The sequence below is a fragment of the Hydractinia symbiolongicarpus genome, chromosome 5 (assembly GCF_029227915.1).
Source record: "Hydractinia symbiolongicarpus strain clone_291-10 chromosome 5, HSymV2.1, whole genome shotgun sequence".
NCBI classification, from domain to species: Eukaryota; Metazoa; Cnidaria; class Hydrozoa; order Anthoathecata; family Hydractiniidae; genus Hydractinia; species Hydractinia symbiolongicarpus.
In genome coordinates this window covers 12,176,761-12,190,005 of record NC_079879.1, presented here as the reverse complement: position 1 = coordinate 12,190,005, position 13,245 = coordinate 12,176,761, and the positions used below count along the sequence as shown (strand labels likewise).

Below are 13,245 nucleotides of genomic sequence, written 5' to 3'. Positions count from 1 at the left end.
TTATTTAAACTAGCAACAATAAATGTCGCGTAAGACTTTCTTCGTGTTGCTCGTTCCCAATAACAAATTTCCTATTATATAATGTTGTGTCGGCCCTTTTTGTCTAATTCGCAAAATTAATCTCCACGAACGCCCTTCAAACTTAATGCATTTTAAAGTAATCGAATGCCCCAGCAACATAGAGCGAAACATTACCTTTTCCTGTTTTTTAGCCACAGACTTCATGTATTCATAACACTGATCATCTTTAGAATAAGTGAAAACCATATCATGCAAATCCACATATGGCCTGTTGAAGTTTATACCATGTAGGAAATTCGAAAGTACTGAAAGATATCAATGCTAAGTGTAAGAACAAAAGCATTGGTACATAGGTGATAGAAAGATATAAAAACTGTTGTAACTCATAAATAGAATATGCACGTAATGCAAAAAAGAATGTATTAAATTCTTATGGACTGCAAACAAATATTTAAAAAACAAATGTTGCTAGGAAAAACATTGATGCAAAATGAAACGGAGAAAAAAATAAGGAATGAACTAGGTTCGAGTATAACACAACAAACACCACCACCGCTTAAGTACGAACAACAGATTTCCATTTCATATCCTACGTATTCTCATGACTTAACTTTTCAAAAATATACAACTACCTGAAAAAAAATTCTCTTTTTCTCTCATGTTCTTTTTTATTTCTTTAGAATGCAATTCTCCGTCATCTAAATAAACTTGCGGTAGCAGTAAACTTGAAATCGCAGTAAATTTTAACATGTAAATCTACATAAGGCTGGTTGAAGTATATGCTTTGTAGGAGATTCGAAAGTACTACTACTATCAATGTGAGGTGAAGTACAGAAGCATTGGTGCACAGCAATACAAGAATGTGATAAAAATATAAAAATGTTGTAGTAACTGTTACAGTGTATTTGTATGCAAATGGAAGAGAATGCTGATAAATTACAAATTAATATCCAAAAAAAAAGTGTTGCAAAAAAAAGCGGAGTAAAATAAGATGGGAAAAGTGTTGGATTAACTAGGTTTAAATATACCACCTACGCATACAACAGACATCAACAAATATGAAAGAATACAATGTTGATCTGGTAGCCACAATAACTTTAATTTACCAATAGTCATTTCTTTTGTTAAAAAAAACTGTCTCTTACGAGAACACCCTTGATTTCTAAAAATTCGTAAATAAGAGTCGAACATAAATCGTCATTATAAAATGTTTTCAATAACACGTGACTAGATCAATATATTCGATTGATGTCAAAGTAAGACACGCAATTTTATTCTTATCAACCAAGATCAAATTACATTCATTTTTTAGCAATATAAACTATGTAATTTTATGAGTTAAATGGATATGTCCTTTTTTTGAACGAATTTAAGACATTCGGCTAATAATTATTTTACCTGATGATTTCAATCATGTTTTTTAAATTTTGTTAAATGAAAAGGAAACACCTGCGGTATATTAAACATGCTGTTGATCATGAGTCTTCTGTTGCAATGAAGTATCAAATAAAGTTAAATAAAAGAGTACTTTGCAGAAGAACACACAATTTTTTTAATTTAAGGATACAATAACATGTAAACATTCAAAAAAAAAATGGCAAAAGGATCTCATAAGTCACATGTATAGATGGGCTAATAGGGTATTACAAGGCGCAATATTAGGTAGAATATTTATGATTTCTTTCCGAAATTGTAGGAAAAAAGGGCTTTTCTATAAACTTATTTTCTATAAACTGTAGGTATTCATCTATAATAGTGAATAAAAAAAGTGGTGTGGCATGAATAAAGCGAGGAAGGGATGAATTTATAATTTAAATAATCCTTTTAACATAGTTGCCTTGGTGGTCAGACGCAGAGAATGCTACTTTGGAGGATGAAGTTTCAAAATCAAATACTAAATAAAAGTTATGTCACATACAAGCACCTAATATGAAAATCAGTTGTTAAATTCAGAATCCTAATGTTTAAAAATGGTAAAGGGAAAACTCTTTAAAAATATATTACCACCTATCTGTCCAGTCATTGTCATTGAATAATTAAGATATTATCATGTCATGAACAAGCGAGTTTATTTCAGGCTATTGTTATCGACGGACAATGTTCGTAATAATATTTCGCTATTTATTAATTGAGAAGAAAATTGAGGGAAAATTCTGTTAACAGACCTACTGGAATAGGATAATTAATTTGGAATTTTTTCACGATGAAGAGTTAACATTCCAAAAATATGACTAAAGGATATTTAAGTCGATTTCAGTTCTGGAAGCAAATATTTTTTTGAAAAAGAAGATTCTGTGTAAATAGACCGTTCATAACTCAGGAATATATAACTCAATGTTAGGTAAAATATCTATGATTCCTTTCTGAAATGTAGGAGAGAAGGGCTTTTCTACAGTTTTTTTAAAAGCTAAAACAAAAAACATAGTCCCTAAATAATATAAAATTTTCCATAAACATGTAGGTATTCCTTCTATAGAAGTGAATAAAAAGTGGTGTGGCATGTAAATGAATAAAATGAGAAAGGGATGAATTTATAATTTAAAGAAATACTTTCAACATAGTTACTAAAGCATAAATAGTTAAGAATAAAGTAGGTATGAGAAAATGTATTATCAAAATAATACAGAGAAGAGAACTGATATCCTGTTAAGTTAAAACATCCTTTCTCACCAAATGTTTATGCCCAATCGAAATTGCGCTAGTAAACATACCATTATTATTAGACCTTCAATTAAAAAATGAAAAAAACAACAACAAGGTAAATATCACTTTTCTTATTCCAAGAATTTCTAAATTTTTTATCAAATCTTGGCATTCTTTTTAGAGCAGTGGATAAAAATAGTGTGGGATATAAATGAATGAAAAGAAGAAGGAATGAATTCATAATTCAAATATAAACTTTTAACACAGTTACCTTGGCCGACAGAGCTGGAAGGTCCAATTTGAGAGGACACAGCTCAAAAACCAAATCCTAAATAGGTGTTATGTCACATAATAGCATCTGATAGGAAAACCATTTGTTACATTAAAATTTGAACATGATTCATAAAAAATTATGTTCATAGGCCTCTTGGAATAGAAGCACTCCTTTGGATTAAAAGAAACACATTAATACAATTATAACAGGCACAGGGGTCATACAGGGTCTGCGGCTTATCAGATCAAGCATTTAAAAAGGAAAATGAAGGTAAATATTAGTGCCTTTATTCAACGAATTTCCTCTTTTTTATAAAAAAGAAATTGGCATTCCCCTCAGAGTAGTGGATAAAAAGTGGTGTGACAATAAATGATGAGGAGGCATGAGCTCATACTTCAAATAAAAACTTTAAACATAGCCACCTTGGCCGACAGAGCTGGAAGATGCAACTTAAGGGGACTTAGTTCCAAAACCAAACACTAAAGAAATGTTATGTCACATTTATTAATTTATTTATTCATTTATTTATTTATTCATTTACTTATCATGAATACTTACACCGGATGTACACTTCAGTAATAATTACTATCATTGCGTGTCCTGAGAAAAAAAAACAACTGACAAGAAAGCCAGTTGGCAAATTAAATTTTTAACATGGTTCACAAATTATGATGTTAACAGGCCTCTCGGAATCCTCATCTGGATTAAAAAACCCCAATACATTAACCCTAGAAAAGGGGTCATACAGTGCCTGCCGCACTTTACACCAAGCATACCTTTTGTTAGGTATGTGATTTAGTAGAAACGTTTTGTTTAAATACCATTTCGACTAGCGACGTTTTTGTTTAGATTTGTACTTCGCAGGGGATTAGTGCCATTCTTTGAGGGGACAATTACTTCAAACTTTGAAACGGGATGTCACGATGTTGTAGTAGTTATATAAGTACTTATTTCATGTATTTTTGCTAGCAAGTGATCACAAAGCAGTTGTTCCGATGATATGCTAGCACTGAAATAAAATCACGCAAGATTTGAAACAATTGATTCCTGAAAATGATATTATTCCTCCTCAAGTGGCGGTTATATTTTGTTTTTCTTTTGTCTTTGTCAGCGTTAAAAAATGTATCGTACCGATGTACCGTTTAATGCTGTGTGATATGTTTTTGATAAAAAACAGGTTTTTACATCTTGAAACAAAAAAAGTTCTTGCAGATATGACTTCTTGTTTTATCTTGCAGTTGTCATTGACGTCGTTTCACTGGTTGAAAACAATTTTTTTATACTCAGGCTAGAAAGCTACTAAGAAGCTAGGTCAGGAAATTGGTACATGCAAGATATAAAGATTTATTGTACATGGAAAAATTGACCCATTCTCTGCATGTGTAACGTCATTTGAAAATCTAGGGCATCAAATTGACTTTTACTTGGAATGAGTTCGTTTCAAGATATTCTATGATGCTCAAAAACTTCACTACTGAAACAAACAGTTCAGGATGTATAAGGTATCGGAAAATATGTCTTCAACATTAGACGGACGGAAAAATGCCCAGCTATAATACAGTAAATAGAACTGAGATCTTGTTAAGTTCAAACATTCTTTATCACCCAACAATTATGCTCAATGCAAATCAGTAATGAAAATTTAGCTATTAAACATGCCATTTTACCAAGACCTTCAAATAAAAGAAAATGAGAAAAATAAAAGAAATTTTAATCTTCTTGTTCAAAGTATTTCCAAACTTTTCATCAAAATGTTCGCAATTCTTTTAGAGCAGAGGAGAAAAAGAAGTGTGGCATAAATTTGAATGAGAAGGAAGGATGAATTCATAATTCGAAAAAAAAACTAAAATAGTTACCCTTGCTGACAGTGCCGGACGATGCAATTTGAGGGGCCATAGTTCCAAACCCAGAAAAACGACCCATTCCATGCATGTGTGACGTCATTGGAAAACCTATGGCATCAAATTGATTTTTACTTGAAATGAGTTCGTTTCAAGATATTCTATGATGCTCAAAAATTTCACTACTGAAAGAAACAGTTCAGGATATATAAGGTATCGGAAAATATGTCTTCAAAAGTAGACGGGCGGAAAAATGCCCAGCTATAATACAGTAAGTAGAATTGAGATCCTGTTAAGTTTAAACATTCTTTATCACCCAACAGTTATGCCCAATGCAAATCAGTAATAAAAATTTAGCTATTAAACATGCCATTGTCCCCAGACCTTCAATTAAAAAAATGAAAAAAATAAAATAAACTTTACTCTTCTTATTCAAAGTATTTCCAAACTTTTCATCAAAATGTTCGCAATTCTTTTAGAGCAGTGGATAAAAAGAAGTGTCGCATAAATTTGAATGAGAAGGAAGGATGAAATCATAATTGGAATAAAAACTTTTGAAATAGTTACCCATGCTGAGAGTGCCGAACGATGCAATTTGAGGGGCCATAGTTCCAAAACCAGAAAAACGACCCATTCCCTGCATGTGTGACGTCATTGGAAAACCTATGGCATCAAATTGCTTTTTAGTTGGAATGAGTTCACTTCAAGAAATTCTATGATGCTCAAAAATTTCACTACTGAAACAAATAGTTCAGGATATATAAGGTATCGGAAAATATGTCTTCAACATTAGCCGGACGGAAAAATACCCAGCTATAATACAGTAGATAGAACTGAGATCCTGTTAAGTTCAAACTTTCTTTATCACCCAACAATTATGCCCAATGCAAATCAATAATGAAAATTTAGCTATTAAACATGCCATTTTACCCAGACCTTCAATTAAAAAAAATTAAAAAAATAAAATAAACTTTACTCTTCTTATTCAAAGTATTTCCAAACTTTTCATCAAAATGTTCGCAATTCTTTTAGAGCAGGGGATAAAAAGAAGTGTGGCATAAATTTGAATGAGAAGGAAGGATGAATTCATAATTCGAAAAAAAACTAAAATAGTTACCCTTGCTGACAGTGCCGGACGATGCAATTTGAGGGGCCATAGTTCCAAAACCAGAAAAACGACCCATTCCATACATGTGTGACGTCATTGGAAAACCTATGGCATCAATTTGATTTTTACTTGAAATGAGTTCGTTTCAAGATATTCTATGATGCTCAAAAATTTCACTACTGAAAGAAACAGTTCAGGATATATAAGGTATCGGAAAATATGTCTTCAAAAGTAGACGGGTGGAAAAATGCCCAGCTATAATACAGTAAGTAGAATTGGGATCCTGTTAAGTTTAAACATTCTTTATCACCCAACAATTATGCCCAATGCAAATCAATAATGAAAATTTAGCTATTAAACATGCCATTGTCCCCAGACCTTCAATTAAAAAATGAAAAAAATAAAATAAACTTTACTCTTCTTATTCAAAGTATTTCCAAATTTTTCATCAAAATGTTCGAAATTCTTTTAGAGCAGTGGATAAAAAGAAGTGTCGCATAAATTTGAATGAGAAGGAAGGATCAAATCATAATTGGAATAAAAACTTTTGAAATAGTTACCCATGCTGAGAGTGCCGGACGATGCAATTTGAGGGGCCATAGTTCCAAAACCAGAAAAACGACCCATTCCCTGCATGTGTGACGTCATTGGAAAACCTATGGCATCAAATTGCTTTTTAGTTGGAATGAGTTCGCTTCAAGAAATTCTATGATGCTCAAAAATTTCACTACTGAAACAAATAGTTCAGGATATAAAAGATATCGGAAAATATGTCTTCAACATTAGCCGGACGGAAAAATGCCCAGCTATAATACAGTAAATAGAACTGAGATCCTGTTAAGTTCAAACTTTCTTTATCACCCAACAATTATGCCCAATGCAAATCAATAATGAAAATTTAGCTATTAAACATGCCATTTTACCCAGACCTTCAATTAAAAAAAATTAAAAAAATAAATGAGAAGGAAGGATCAAATCATAATTGGAATAAAAACTTTTGAAATAGTTACCCATGCTGAGAGTGCCGCCCGATGCAATTTGAGGGGCCACAGTTCCAAAACCAAATCCTAAATAAGTGTATGTCACATAAAAGCACATGACAGGAAATCCAGTTGGCACATTAAATTTTTAACATGGTTCACAAATTATGATGTTAACAGGCCTCTCGGAATACTCCTCTGGATTAAAAAAGAACAACACGTTAACCCTAGGAGAGGGGTCATACAGTGCCTGCCGCCAAGCATACCTTTTGTTAGGTATGTGATTTAGTAGAAACGTTTTGTTTAAATACCACTTCGACTAGCGACGTTTTTGTTTAGATTTGTACTTTGCAGGGGATGAGTGCAATTCCTTGAGGGTGCAATTACTTTAAATTTTGAAACAGAATGACAGAAATTCACGATGTTGTAGTAGTTATATAAGTACTTATTTCATGTATTTTTGCAAGCAGGTGATCACAAAGCAGTTGTTCCGATGATATGCTAGCACTAGGAAAATAATCACGCAAGATTTGAAACAATTGATTCCTGAAAGTAATATTATTTCTCCTCTAAGTGGCGGTTATATTTTGTTTTTCTTTTGTCTTTGTCAGCGTTAAAAAATCTATCGTACCGATGTACCGTTTAATGCTGTGTGATATGTTTTTGATGAAAAAAACAGGTTTTTACATCTTAAAGCAAAAAAAGATTCTTGCAGATACGACTTCTTGTTTTATCTCGCTGTTGTCATTGACGTCGTTCCACTGGTTGAAAACAATTTTTTTATATTCAGGCTAGAAAGCTACTAAGAAGTTAGGTCAGGAAATTGGTACATGCGAGATATAAAGATTTATTGTATATGGAAAAAATGACCCATTCTCTGCATGTGTAACGTCATTTGAAAACCTAGGGCATCAAATTGACTTTTACTTGGAATGAGATAGTTTAAAGATATTCTATGATGCTCACAAATTTCACTATTGAAACAAACAGTTCAGGATTTATAAGGTATCGGAAAATATGTCTTCAAAATTAGACGGACGGAAAAATGCCAAGCTATAACACAGTAAATAGAACTGAGATCCTGTTAAGTTCAAACTTTCTTTATCACCCAACAGTTCTGCCCAATGCAAATCAGTAATGAAAATTTGGTTCAGACTTTCAATTTAAAAAATTAAAAAAAGAAGGTAAATATTACTCTCCTTATTCAAAGAATTTCCACATTTTTCATCATAATATTGGCAATTCCTTTAGAGCTAGGGTAAAAAAGTAGTGTGGCATAAAATTGAATGAGGAGAAAGAATGATGAATTCATAATTCGAATAAAAACTTTTAACATAGTTACCCTTGCTGACAGTGCCGGACGATGCAACTTGAGGGGCCACAGTTCCGAAACAACCAAATGCGAAATAAATGTATGTCACATAAAAGCACCTGACAGGTAAGCCAGTTGGCACATTAAATTTTTAACATGGTGCACAAATTATGATGTTAACAGGCATCTCGGAATCCTCCGCTGGATTAAAAAACAACAACACATGAACCCTAGGAGAGGGGTCATACAGTGCTTGCCGCCAAGCATACCTTTTGTTAGGTATGTGATTTAGTAGAAACGTTTTGTTTAAATACCATTTCGACTAGCGACGTTTTTGTTCAGATTTGTACTTTGCAGGGGATGAGTGTCATTCTTTGAGGGGACAATTACTTCAAACTTTGAAACGGGATGACAGAATGTCACGATGTTGTAGTAGTTATAAAAATACTTATTTCATGTATTTTTGCTAGCAGGTGGTCACAAAGAAGTTGATCCGATGATATTCTAGTACTAGAAATAAAATCACGCAAAATTTGAAACAAAAATTGATTCCTGAAAATGATATTATTTCTCCTTTAAGTGGCAGTTATATTTTGTTTTTCTTTTGTCTTTGTCAGCGTTAAATAATGTATCGCACTGATGTACCGTTTAATCCTGTGTGATATGTTTTTGATAAAAAACAGGTTTTTACATCTTGAAACAAAAAAAGATTCTTGCAGATATGACTTCTTGTTTTATCTCGCTGTTGTCATTGACGTCGTTTCAATGGTTGAAAACAATTTTTTTATATTCAGGCTAGAAAGCTACTAAGAAGCTAGGTCAGGAAATTGGTACATGCGAGATATAAAGATTTATTGTACATGGAAAAATTGACCCATTCTCTGCACGTGTAACGTCATTTGAAAACCTAGGGCATCAAATTGACTTTTACTTGGAATGAGTTCGTTTCAAGATATTCTATGATGCTCAAAAACTTCACTACTGAAACAAACAGTTCAGGATGTATAAGGTATCGGAAAATATGTCTTCAACATTAGACGGACGGAAAAATGCCCAGCTATAATACAGTAAATAGAACTGAGATCCTGTTAAGTTCAAACATTCTTTATCACCCAACAATTATGCCCAATGCAAATCGGTAATGAAATTATAGCTATTAAACATGCCATTTTACCCAGACCTTCAATTAAAAAAAATTAAAAAAATAAAATAAATTTTACTCTTCTTGTTTAAAGTATTTCCAAACTTTTCATCAAAAAGTTCGCAATTCTTTTAGAGCAGTGGATAAAAAGAAGTGTGGCATAAATTTGAATGAGAAGGAAGGATGAATTCATAATTCGAATAAAATCTAAAATAGTTACCCTTGCTGACAGTGCCGGACGATGCAATTTGAGGGGCCACATTTCCAAAACAAAATCCTAAATAAATGCATGTCACATAGAAAGCACCTGACAGAAAAGCCAGTTGGCACATTAAAGTTTTAACATGGTTCACAAATTATGATGTTAACAGGCCTCTCGGAATCCTCCTCTGGATTAAAAAACAACAACATATTAACCCTAGGAGAGGGGTCATACAGTGCCTGCCGCCAAGCATACCTTTTGATAGGTATGTGATTTACTAGAAACGTTACGTTTATATACCATTTCGACTAGCGACGTTTTTGTTTAGATTTGTACTTTGCAGGGGATGAGTGTCATTCTTTAAGGGGACAATTACTTCAAACTTTGAAACGGGATGACAGAATGTCACGATGTTGTAGTAGTTATAAAAATACTTATGTCATGTATTTTTGCTAGCAGGTGGTCACAAAGGAGTTGTTCCGATGATATTCTAGTACTAGGAATAAAATCACGCAAAATTTGAAACAAAAATTGATTCCTGAAAATGATATTATTTCTCCTCTAAGTAGCGGTTATATTTTGTTTTCTTTTGTCTTTGTCAGCGTTAAATAATGTGTCGCACTAATGTACCGTTTAATCCTGTGTGATATGTTTTTGAAGAAAAAAACAGGTTTTTACATCTTAAAGCAAAAAAAGATTCTTGCAGATATGACTTCTTGTTTTATCTTACTGTTGTCATTGACGTCGTTTCACTGGTTGAAAACAATTTTTTTATATTCAGGCTAGAAAGCTACTAAGAAGCTAGGTCAGGAAATTGGTACATGCGAGATATAGAGATTTATTGTACATGGAAAAATTGACCCATTCTCTGCATGTGTAACGTCAATTGAAAACCTAGGGCATCAAATTGACTTTTACTTGGAATGAGTTCGTTTCAAGATATTCTATGATGCTCAAAAACTTCACTACTGAAACAAACAGTTCAGGATGTATAAGGTATCGGAAAATATGTCTTCAACATTAGACGGACGGAAAAATGCCCAGCTATAATACAGTAAATAGAACTGAGATCCTGTTAAGTTCAAACATTCTTTATCACCCAACAATTATGCCCAATGCAAATCGGTAATGAAAATTTAGCTATTAAACATGCCATTTTACCCAGACCTTCAATTAAAAAAAATTAAAAAAATAAAATAAATTTCACTCTTCTTGTTCAAACTATTTCCAAACTTTTCATCAAAATGTTCGCAATTCTTTTAGAGCAGTGGATAAAAAGAAGTGTGGCATAAATTTGAATGAGAAGGAAGGATGAATTCATAATTCGAATAAAATCTAAAATAGTTACCCTTGCTGACAGTGCCGGACGATGCAATTTGAGGGGCCACATTTCCAAAACAAAATCCTAAATAAATGCATGTCACATAGAAAGCACCTGACAGAAAAGCCAGTTGGCACATTAAAGTTTTAACATGGTTCACAAATTATGATGTTAACAGGCCTCTCGGAATCCTCCTCTGGATTAAAAAACAACAACATATTAACCCTAGGAGAGGGGTCATACAGTGCCTGCCGCCAAGCATACCTTTTGTTAGGTATGTGATTTACTAGAAACGTTACGTTTAAATACCATTTCGACTAGCGACGTTTTTGTTTAGATTTGTACTTTGCAGGGGATGAGTGTCATTCTTTGAGGGGACAATTACTTCAAACTTTGAAACGGGATGACAGAATGTCACGATGTTGTAGTAGTTATATAAGTACTTATTTCATGTATTTTTGCTAGCAGGTGGTCACAAAGGAGTTGTTCCGATGATATTCTAGTACTAGGAATAAAATCACGCAAAATTTGAAACAAAAATTGATTCCTGAAAATGATATTATTTCTCCTCTAAGTGGCGGTTATATTTTGTTTTTCTTTTGTCTTTGTCAGCGTTAAATAATGTGTCGCACTAATGTACCGTTTAATCCTGTGTGATATGTTTTTGAAGAAAAAAACAGGTTTTTACATCATAAAGCAAAAAAAGATTCTTGCAGATATGACTTCTTGTTTTATCTTACTGTTGTCATTGACGTCGTTTCACTGGTTGAAAACAATTTTTTTATATTCAGACTAGAAAGCTACTAAGAAGCTAGGTCAGGAAATTGGTACATGCGAGATATAAAGATTTATTGTACATGGAAAAATTGACCCATTCTCTGCATGTGTAACGTCAATTGAAAACCTAGGGCATCAAATTGACTTTTACTTGGAATGAGTTCGTTTCAAGATATTCTATGATGCTCAAAAACTTCACTACTGAAACAAACAGTTCAGGATGTATAAGGTATCGGAAAATATGTCTTCAACATTAGACGGACGGAAAAATGCCCAGCTATAATACAGTAAATAGAACTGAGATCCTGTTAAGTTCAAACATTCTTTATCACCCAACAATTATGCCCAATGCAAATCGGTAATGAAAATTTAGCTATTAAACATGCCATTTTACCCAGACCTTCAATTAAAAAAAATTAAAAAAATAAAATAAATTTCACTCTTCTTGTTCAAAGTATTTCCAAACTTTTCATCAAAATGTTCGCAATTCTTTTAGAGCAGTGGATAAAAAGAAGTGTGGCATAAATTTGAATGAGAAGGAAGGATGAATTCATAATTCGAATAAAATCTAAAATAGTTACCCTTGCTGACAGTGCCGGACGATGCAATTTGAGGGGCCACATTTCCAAAACAAAATCCTAAATAAATGCATGTCACATAGAAAGCACCTGACAGAGAAGCCAGTTGGCACATTAAAGTTTTAACATGGTTCACAAATTATGATGTTAACAGGCCTCTCGGAATCCTCCTCTATATTAAAAAACAACAACATATTAACCCTAGGAGAAGGGTCATACAGTGCCTGCCGCAAAGCATACCTTTTGTTAGGTATGTGATTTACTAGAAACGTTACGTTTAAATACCATTTCGACTAGCGACGTTTTTGTTTAGATTTGTAGTTTGCAGGGGATGAGTGCCATTCTTTGAGGGGACAATTACTTCAAACTTTGAAACGGGATGACAGAATGTCACGATGTTGTAGTAGTTATATAAGTACTTATTTCATGTATTTTTGCTAGCAGATGGTCACAAAGGAATTGTTCCGATGATATTCTAGTACTAGGAATAAAATCACGCAAAATTTGAAACAAAAATTGATTCCTGAAAATGATATTATTTCTCCTCTAAGTGGCATTTATATTTTGTTTTTCTTTTGTCTTTGTCAGCGTTAAATAATGTATCGCACTGATGTACCGTTTAATCTTGTGTGATATGTTTTTGAAGAAAAAAACAGGTTTTTACATCTTAAAGCAAAAAAAGATTCTTGCAGATATGACTTCTTGTTTTATCTTACTGTTGTCATTGACGTCGTTTCACTGGTTGAAAACAATTTTTTTATATTCAGGCTGGAAAGCTACTAAGAAACTAAGTCAGGAAATTGGTACATGCGAGATATAAAGATTTATTGTACATGGAAAAAATGACCCATTCTCTGCATGTGTAACGTCATTTGAAAACCTAGGGCATCAAATTGACTTTTACTTGGAATGAGTTCGTTTCAAGATATTCTATGATGCTCAAAAACTTCACTACTGAAACAAACAGTTCAGGATGTATAAGGTACCGGAAAATATGTCTTCAACATTAAACGGACGGAAAAATGCCCAGCTATAATACAGTAAATA

At 32.9% G+C, this 13,245-nt stretch overlaps 1 protein-coding gene across 4 annotated transcripts in view; it reads right to left on the bottom strand.

Annotated features, from left to right (window-relative positions):
- LOC130644804 (protein mono-ADP-ribosyltransferase PARP4-like) overlaps window positions 1-13,245 on the bottom strand; it is a 55,105-nt gene that overhangs the window by 2,267 nt on the left and 39,593 nt on the right. For 2 of the 4 annotated variants that reach the window (XM_057450540.1, XM_057450541.1), the window contains 10 exons: window positions 12,202-12,258; window positions 10,871-10,927; window positions 9,541-9,597; window positions 6,898-6,954; window positions 6,448-6,543; window positions 5,897-5,992; window positions 5,347-5,442; window positions 4,795-4,890; window positions 654-719; window positions 196-326 (listed from right to left, as the gene is read on the bottom strand). In XM_057450540.1, coding sequence (XP_057306523.1) covers window positions 196-326; window positions 654-719; window positions 4,795-4,890; window positions 5,347-5,442; window positions 5,897-5,992; window positions 6,448-6,543; window positions 6,898-6,954; window positions 9,541-9,597; window positions 10,871-10,927; window positions 12,202-12,258 — 809 coding nt within the window. The remainder of the gene's footprint in view (window positions 1-195; window positions 327-653; window positions 720-4,794; window positions 4,891-5,346; window positions 5,443-5,896; window positions 5,993-6,447; window positions 6,544-6,897; window positions 6,955-9,540; window positions 9,598-10,870; window positions 10,928-12,201; window positions 12,259-13,245) is intronic. The other 2 variants (XM_057450543.1, XM_057450544.1) reach the window with 1 other exon arrangement.